The sequence below is a fragment of the Triturus cristatus genome, chromosome 7 (assembly GCF_964204655.1).
Source record: "Triturus cristatus chromosome 7, aTriCri1.1, whole genome shotgun sequence".
In the NCBI taxonomy this organism is placed as follows: domain Eukaryota; kingdom Metazoa; phylum Chordata; class Amphibia; order Caudata; family Salamandridae; genus Triturus; species Triturus cristatus.
The window spans coordinates 720,187,728-720,197,205 of NC_140590.1; the positions used below are offsets into that span (position 1 = coordinate 720,187,728).

Consider the following 9,478-nt stretch of genomic DNA (forward strand, 5'->3'; position numbering starts at 1 on the left):
TGTAACCAAGTTATGAATCTCAACCTTTTGTGACAGTAAAGAAAGAACTGTTTCACAATCAACGAACGACTGTTTGGATTTATTTGATTCATGGACAAATGTTTTGGTTCAATGATAACAGTGAGATATACGTGTTTAATGTGATTGATTCATCCTTTTGAGATACGTACACTGGATTGTGTATTGTAGTAGTGCACTCGGTACCACCAGATACACCTCTGGTTATTTATATTACTAAAACATTGGCATTTACTATGCCAATAGCTCAAACTTTCGCAAATGCGAGACCTATTGCATTGCAAATGCTTTTTGAGCTCTGAGACGGAGGAGGTGGCAACTTTAGGAAGGCAGGGACCGTGACTCCAGGCCGTGCGTTTCAAAAGCAGGAGGGAGGAGGAAGCAGCTGCAGCCAAAACAGACCTTGGTCTTTGAATGCACAGCAAATGTGGCAAGATAACCGCAAGATTTACGGCTCAGTTTACAACAGAGCTCGGTAAACCACGAGCAATGGTCTCCAGTACTCCAGTTTAAAGAAAGAAATAGTGCTCACAAGCTCTGAGTAACAACACATGTAACAGGGGCAGTCTTGAAAATGGGCAGAGCTTTTAAAAACCCATGCCCTGAATACAGCATGTCTCACAATGAGACAGTGCAAGCGCTGCCCAGGAGAGACTTAAAACCTGAAATCATCCATGAATCTGAATGCAATACAAAGGTATTGTGTACATACAACACATAACCAAATTTAAAACCAGTGGCCTGTAGAAAAGGGCCTAAATGTTCCCCCTCCACATAACGACATGTATGACACTGCATTTGCACGAGACAGGAGAGGGAAGGGTGTGCAAGCGGGGAGTTAGGAGATGGACAGAGCTGGCCAACCAAAAGAATCAATTGGTGATGTCCGATGGGAAGGAACCAAACACTGAAAGGCGGGACAGATGAACAAAAATACCCAACCAGAGAAAAGCAATTTTTAAAAAACAGCCCTGCGAATCAACCGAAAGCAGTAGGCGTGTCCAAAGTCCTCGAAAGCCCTTATACCGAATACAGCATGCCTTGCAGAGCAGCGCATGTGCTGCCCAGGCTCGACCTAACAATCATGCTACAGTGAAAAAACAATTGCTTTCTGCATTGAATGCGCCTATGAGCTAAAGTATTGAATCTGTGACGATGGGAGTATTTTTCAGGGGTAAAATAGTCCTTCATATCAAATACAAGCACTCCAAAGTCGGTGGAATAAGACACTAAGCTGCCAAAAGTAGAGAGAAAAACACTCCTCTAGGCAAAGCCAAAGACCACTCTATTTGAAATAATTTATATCAGTAGGCTGCACTGTAAAGACCAACTTAATAAAATATACACAGATCAGAGGTAACAGATAGATGGGCCTCACAGTAGCACCCTAGACTTCCTAAATCTTGTAGCCCACTTGATGACAAAACACAACCTTCTAAACCAACACCAGTCTGGTTTAAAAAGATACAGTGAACCCTAATAATACTTCATACATTAACGCTATTACAGCATATGTACAACCAAACATATGCACAAAAGCAGAAAATTACATGACACCTACACCAATGATGATCAAACCCAAATAATAAGGAAAAAGTCTGCAATGGAATACTAGTGACCAGGGAGTTAAAAGTACCCTAGCACCCTCAGATGTGTGAGGCCATACTAATACAGAGCTATACAAATCTCCATAGCATAAGTGACAAACATGCCTCTTCCTCCCCTAATTAGACTTCTGCTTTGTCTGTTATCTCACTGGCCTCGCTCCGCAGTCCTAGCATGTAATAAGCTGTGGAAGTGGAGCACAGCAGTTAGAGGTAGGAAAGAATGGAGGACGAGATGGCACACCCACCCACTGAAATCTGGAGACTGATCTCTGGATGGGCATCAACTTCTCAAAGCGACGCTGTTCCTCCACCAAGATCATGTGACATTCCATATGTATCCAGTTGCCCCTTCCTTCGACATATAAACTGCCCGATGTCCATGCTCAAGGCCTCGATATGCCAACGACTATCTGATGCATCTTAATAAGTGCTAGCATCAAGCCTGAACTTCAATCTCTAAAATGCCACTGGCTTCTATTAGTATGTGTCATCATTCCAGTCAATTCAACTGATTTGCCCAGTGTGTAGGACCGGAAATAATTTTGTAAGTAGGGTTAGTTGGTTGGAACACTCAATGCATAGTAAGGAGTTTGTTGGTTGGCCAGTATTTTCTGGGTAGCCAGTCTAAAGGTGCAAGTTTGAGGAGATATACATAAGTATTATTGTTGTGAATTACAGGCGGCAAGGTGGAGAAGATATAGGCCTACTTCAAATATATGCTCTTTGGTTCTATTAAGACAAAAGTAACATATTGTAAGTGGGCTTTCTTTGGTCACAAGGAATGAATTTTTAATGATACGAATATTGTTCAGATTGTCTCATGACTACATGTCAGATTTCAATTCGCTTTTATTGCATATACAGGATTGTTCTTGCATCTTAAAATCAACCATGGCTTTTAGCCACTATTACCTCTAGGGGCTGCTGGGGTAAGCAAGGCTTTACAAATGTCTTGCTTACGGTTCTGGATGACACAAGAGAGCACTGCTATACTGTGAAGCAGAAGCATTTGTTCTGCATTTGGAACTTCCCTGGTCAAACAATCTGTGCTGTCCTCTGTCCGCCAAGTGTTGTCCAACTAAGAAGTTCCCAATTGGATCCCAAGGATGCTTGAAATATTTACCAACTACAAGTCCTCATTGGAGTGAGTTATAAAGAGGACTACTTAGAAATCCCTATCAGTGCCACTCTACTTTGCAATATTTTCTAGAACTATTCCTACCAAGTAAAGAAGACTGCAGGTCCGTTTCAATTGGATGTTTGTGAGTATCTACAGACTTTCTGATTATTTAACAGCCAGTTTGGCTGACGCTCCGAGGAGCGCTCAACATAGGTAGTGAGAGATTATTTCATCCTAGGCCAGCACGATCCTGGTTATCGTATTACAGACCATTGGTGTTAGGAGTTTTAAATCGAAGCCAATTCCTGCAGCTGTGTGACCGGTAGAGCAAAGTGCAGCTTAATATACTCTGAAGGAGGAATTTGTGTGAACAGTGTGTGGGGTGGAGATCAGCTATAGGTGTGGGACGTCACCACTTAAAAGGTAATTCTTTTTTAAAACCAGTAGTGGTGTGTCCCATCACTTGAATGAATTAACCAAATTCAGACATTGATCTTGTCTCGTTACTCGTGCCCATAGTGGAACAGATTTGGGGGTTTTTGTAGAAAAAGTATATAAGTGCCACAGATACCAACAAAAACAACAAACGGTTAGCAAATAAAGCAAGGCTTTTCAATAATCTCAAATATTTACATCTTAAAGCGTGTTTTTCTTTTGTGATAGGTCATCATCACTCTCTCAGTAGAACGGTCTACATCATGGGTACTCACAAACTCTCTTCCTCGGGGCCAAATTTACAGTGTGGTTTGTGGCCGAGGGCCGCACTGGTGGGGGCGGGGTCAGTGGGGGAGGGGGCGGGGCTAAAGCAAAAAAGAAACTGTGACCATGAGGTTGAACACAGGCCCCTGCAGCGGACGCCATCGTCCACTGAGTCACCAGACCCGGCATACACACATCTTTCTCTCTCACTATTTTTATCTCTCTCTCTCTCTCTCTCTATCTCCCTCTATCTCTCCCTCCCTCTCTCCCCCTCCCTCTGTCTGTCGCCCTGCCTCTGTCTGTCGCCCTGCCTCTGTCTGTCGCCCTGCCTCTGTCTGTCGCCCTGCCTCTGTCTGTCGCCCTCCCTCTGTCTGTCGCCCTGCCTCTGTCTGTCGCCCTCCCTCTGTCTGTCGCCCTCCCTCTGTCTGTCGCCCTCCCTCTGTCTGTCGCCCTCCCTCTGTCTGTCGCCCTCCCTCTGTCTGCGTGAATTGCCCAGCCCCCATACAGCAGAGTGTCTCAGAGTCCGCGCTGCTGCAGCGGTGTTTGCTGACTCTCTTAACATTCTTTTTTAAAAACACAGGTACAATGTCTGCAAGGTCTGCGGGCCCCCAGGGAAGGCTTGCCGGGCCGCTGGCGGCCCGTACTATGAGTACCTGTGGTCTACATAGTCTACCACAACTCGCTTTGATAACGTTGACTTACAAGTACACTGATAAAGTTTAATAACGATTAACAACCAGTATATCAATCCAGCCCTCTTGTTACTCAAACTTTTTAAAATAGGTACTACTTTTTTTAATTCAGAGTAGGCGATTCCTTTATCAAAGCTGGTTGTGCCATTGCTTACATTTTTAGTCTTAGATGAACTACAAATTTTGAGGAATTACTTTGACATCTTCAGTCTCTGGTGTATGGCGGTACTGGGATGCAGCCCTACCAAGTACCACGCATCAGGCATTAGACTGACGCATTTCAGTGCAGTGGTCCGCATCACCGCACTGAAATACAACGTCACACATAATAGGCATAGCGCTTGCCTCAGCTGTCAAGCCGTAGCAGCGCTGATAATGCTGACTAAACTAAAGGAGTGGCAGTGCACTGTGTTGTACACGCTGCTCCTGGCAGGCTTGGGGGCCTGCTGAGCTAGTATATGCTAACTTACTTGGCTGCTACAATTTATTAACAAAAGGATAAGAGTTCCACCTCGGCATTCATTGCGACTGACCTCACAAGGCAGTGTCCAGCAGGCGTGCGCCTCTAAGTGTCACGTCCTGCTGCAGCCGGCTGCAGTTAGGTGTGTGGGAGGCCAGCTAGGCTGAGAGTGCGGTAAATCATGGCAGCGCTGGCGCTGCTCGGCGGGAAATTAAAATCAATGACCCAGAGACCGCCGTACTCAACCCCATGGACCCCCGCAGTCACTGTGGCCCACACTGTGCAGCTGAGCTGTTTCTGCTGCTGAGCCAGACTGAGTGAGTCTGATGGCCGGGCAGATGGCGCCTGTTTGCCAAGGGAGTGATGGGCCAGGACTCTAAGGAGGTGGATAGCCATCACGTAAATCCAGATTGCCGTGGCTAACAAGTGTCAGTGAGACAGTGCCAGAGCGTTTAAATGTTAATCTAATTTACTTTTAAATTAAGTGCTTAGTGCACGATCAGCTGCCTGCTGGTCAATGTAGTTCTGCCCTTGTGACTGATGCTGTCGGAGGTTGTCTTAACCAAATTGAATGCCCAAGTACGTGCTGTCGGCCGCCTCTAACGTGCATCATGATAGATCGGGAGTTCGCACTGAGCGTGTCCCTTTCATCATAAGGCAAACTGGCTCTCGTTCATGGTCACCTATAATGTTTTGCATTTTATTTCTACTAGTGGGATGTACCATTTAAAAATGGAGATATTGGTATTTTGCATCCTTAAATACCTTTTTAATAAAGTGCAAAATATTGAGTTGTGAGGTATCTAACACAGATCTAACCTGTCACTGGAAACACACACAAAAAAACTCTGTAGTTTGCCTGCCAGCCCCCTTTTTACCATTTTCCCCCACCCCATGCTATCAGGGGTTACAAGAATCCAAGCTTCCCCACCACACCACACTAACACTCTTTACTTCACTATCCATGCCATGGATGTTCAGCATTGAGCTCCAGGTTCTGCTAGCTCAGACTGATCACAGCACTGTCACAATTCCTATAACTCTGCTCCCCCCCTCCCAGACTCTGGTCTCTCATTTATGTCTGCAGGCACACTAGGTCATATGCATTGTCCATGCTGCTCAGTCTTTCCACCAAGGAGGTCAAATGCTTCTTTCATACTCAGCATCCCCTTTGCCATCACTTTACTTCCCAAGTGCCCTTCCATTGCTGGTGCTTTGTAGCAGTTTTAAGATCTTCTTACAGGTTCTCGTTGCTCAAATGGATGACATTTCTGATATTTATGTTTCCCCTTATTCAATGCTTGATTTTGCTTGTGAGAAAGTGCAACTCTTAGTCGTTCAAATGTCACTCATAATTACACAGAAATTATGAAAATGTCACACAACACAATCTGAAACCTTGGCAGCTATGGAGGGGAGCTATTGGTTGGTGGTCAGAGAGGGTAACATAGAGAGGGTAACATAGAGAGGGTTCTCGGTGGATATCAATCATCAAGTCCTTAATTCCCCAACAGCCTTAGGTTTTAATGAAGCAATGGGATGTGCATTTCCGTTTAAGGTTGGAATTACTCACCCTGTCCTTCATCCTCCAGCTCTGAGCGAGTCCTCGGCTGCCCTCGATCTTCTCGCTGTGTCTCTTTTTCATGAAGGCTGTGGGCAGCGCCCAGTCGGGGAGCCCCGAAACGTCCTCCTGGTCTAGAGGTCCCACAGGGAGAACAGGCGGCATTGGAGGCGGGAGAAGTGGGGGCGGAGGGGGAGGCAAAGGTGGTGAAGCTGCTGGGCCGGGCATGGTGGGTGCCGGCATAGTGACAGGTGACTCCATACCCGACGTTGCTCAGGCAGCAGAGAGAGATCTCATCCTGCCTCCCGGAGGAGACGGGGGTTATTTGACTTTTCAGAGGAGATGAAAGATGCACTCAGAGACTCTTGTTAGCGCACAATCTATCAGAGCGTCTTTCCCCTCTCCCTCTAGCCACGTATTTCCCTCAGAATTCACACTGTCACCAGCTTGCCCTCTCTTCTGAGTGTCCCTTCCTCGGGCCTGTCTCCTGTTTCTACCCGCTGTGGATCCTCAGCGCGGCACCACGGAGAGCGCCATCTTGGAACGTTCCCAGCATGCATTACGACTACGGTGCGCCAAAGGCTCCAACAGAAACGCGACCAAGAATGTGACCTTCCAGGACACCGTAAAGGGAGCTCTGGACAGATTACAATCTTTGGATTTTTAAACAGTAATGTCGAGATCCAGGATTCCGAGGGATATACCGAGACCTATTCCTACTGCACCCTGCTTTCTAGGAAATACAAAACAGGACCTAGGTTTGACCATTTTGGCGAATCACGTAGTGACTCTTTTTGGGACCAAGCTAAGAGCAGATTGCATTCAGTCCGTGGTTGCGTTTAATATTTTTTATTTATTTATTCATGCTTATGTATGTAACGCAGACATTATCCAAAGGCGCTAGAGCACTTTACAAGAGAAAAGTTTCGGTACATAGAAGTTGTAGATGGCTTAGGTAAACACATTCTCGTGTTGGGGATTTCTTATAGTTATTTATCTATGTAGAATGATCCTGGTTCTGTGGAATTAAGAATCAGAACAATTAGACTATTCTCTGTATTTATTAAGTTGTATTAGAATGTTAGAGATTCATTGAAGCTGGTGATACTGCTGGATGTCTGGGCCTCACTCAGGGTTGCCAAATAAAGAAGAAACTGATCCAGCGGGTTACCAGCTAGAGATTCTCACTAAACCACATACTCACCTTGGCCCAAAACACACATTCACATGAGCTAGTAATTATCGCTGGGGTCAATTTGTTGTGCTAATACCTGTAAGATGAATATACCTTATCATTTCTTACCAAACCTTTCTGTCCGAAGGAACTTTCCTTTGGTCAATGGATCTATTAGTTAACTGTTTATAGGCAAAAATTGACATAGATTAAATCTTTTTAAAGAACCACAGACTCGGGAGAGTTTTAAATGTTTATCTAGTCAAAATCATGTGAACCAAGAACCAAAACACAATTAAAACACCGTTTTCTCCAAGGAAGGGAATACATTTTAAGACAGAGTAATCGTTAAACAAGGTATTACAATGACAGTACCTGAATAGGGAGAAAACAGAGAGAGCAGTACAATGACATACTACACAGAATTATAGTTACCTAGGATGGTGTGGAAACCAACCCCTTGGCCAAGGAGCTGGAATGGGTCCCCTGGGACAGATCAAATGACAAAGGCTCAGGACAGGATTCAGGGATAGGATAGATGATCTCTTCTAGATACGACGCCTGCCTCGCACCCCTCTCTGACACTATCTTCCTCCTCGATTCTTCCGCGATCTTCTTCTATTTAATTGGCTAAAAATCTAAGTCTGGTATCTGATTCTTCTTCAGCATTTATTCAGCTCTTGGACAGCATCCCGGTCTCTCTGCATTCTGGTCTCGCTGCGGTCTGCTAACTTACTAACTACCTCAATTATACCCTTCTAATGGCATGTACCACCCCTAAATGTTTCAAATTTATGAAACTCCTAGCCCTAATTGGACAGGAAAAAAGGAGATGATCATCACACCATGCTAAGTTTTAATACTTTTCTTTTAGCTTATTGTTCAGTGTTCCCGTGCCTTAATTTACTTTCCCAAGCTTTATTTCCCACCCGCATTCACATTTATATCGATCAAAAATATACATTTTAATATTTTCTTCATTCATCAGTCAGGAAGACAACTTCTTTCCCAGGACATGTAGAGGTCGTGGCCTTGGCTGAGATTCAAGTACATTCGTCATGGTTCCTGGCGGGTTACAAGTGCGCCTGTGCGGAGACCACGTGTGGTAGGAACATCAGTCACCCTTTGAGGCCCAAAATACGAACTAGTAAAGAAGTTAGAAAGAGACATATTAAATTCAAAATAAAATGATTTCACTGTATACCACTTATCTCTACTCTAACCCCCTTTACTTATATAAATCTCATCAAATAATTTTTCGTTAGCGACCATTTTTAATCACACTCTGGTTACTTGTTAGTATGACACATAGCCAAGCTTCCCCTAAGCCTAAATGTATTGAACTGTAATGCATATTAGTATTTACAAACACAATTATTACGGTATTACAAGTTATTTGAGAGGATTGCATCCGAGCAAGTCTCTTTTATACGAGTCCTTTCTCCATCAATCCCCTCTCTGAGGGCAGTTTATGCCATCACCAATTTCCCATCACCAATCAGATGCTAACTATAGCACATCTCAATTCCTTCTTCAACCTTTTCATTTCCCTCTTTCTTGTTATTGTACTGTAAACTCCTCATCCTTTTATATAGATCTCCTTTTATTTCTTCTAAATGTATCTCATCTTACTTTCTTTTCTTTCCCTTTTCGGTCACTTCATATCTCTTTCTCTTCTTACAACATTTGAACCATGTCATTATTGCTAAAACTAATAGTATTATTCGAATATTGGCAATATTATTTGCCCTCTAATGCTTTTACCTATGTTGGAAAACCAACTCCCAATGGTAGTGATACTATTTGTTAGTTTTTTCCATACACTGTCAACTTCCAGTGGTTTCAAATCTTCTTCCAATTTCGTAATATTTTTAATATATCCTTCAATTTCAACACTTTTGTTCGGAATGTAAGTGCAACAATGTTGCACTTTCAGCATTTTACAGACTCTGCCCTCTTTTGCCAATAATATATCAAGAGCAAGTCAATTTTGTAAAACCATAGATCTAATTGGAAACATTTCTGTATTGATTATCAAAAAACCTCTAGAAGTGTCAGTTGATAACTGATCAACAACTGTAGATAACTGACACATTTTCAGTGAATTCCGGATTACTCCCACTGAAGGTATCAATGCACTAAATATA

The 9,478-nt window shown here is 43.7% G+C and overlaps 1 protein-coding gene across 2 annotated transcripts in view; it reads right to left on the reverse strand.

The window, feature by feature from the left end:
- The window catches only part of RPTOR (regulatory associated protein of MTOR complex 1), a 1,825,560-nt gene extending 1,818,842 nt beyond the window's left edge, over positions 1 to 6,718 (reverse strand). For both annotated transcript variants that reach the window (XM_085617419.1, XM_085617418.1), the window contains exon 1: positions 6,170 to 6,718. In XM_085617419.1, coding sequence (XP_085473545.1) covers positions 6,170 to 6,418 — 249 coding nt within the window. In that variant the 5' untranslated portion in view covers positions 6,419 to 6,718. The remainder of the gene's footprint in view (positions 1 to 6,169) is intronic.
- Positions 6,719 to 9,478: the final 2,760 nt, after the last annotated feature.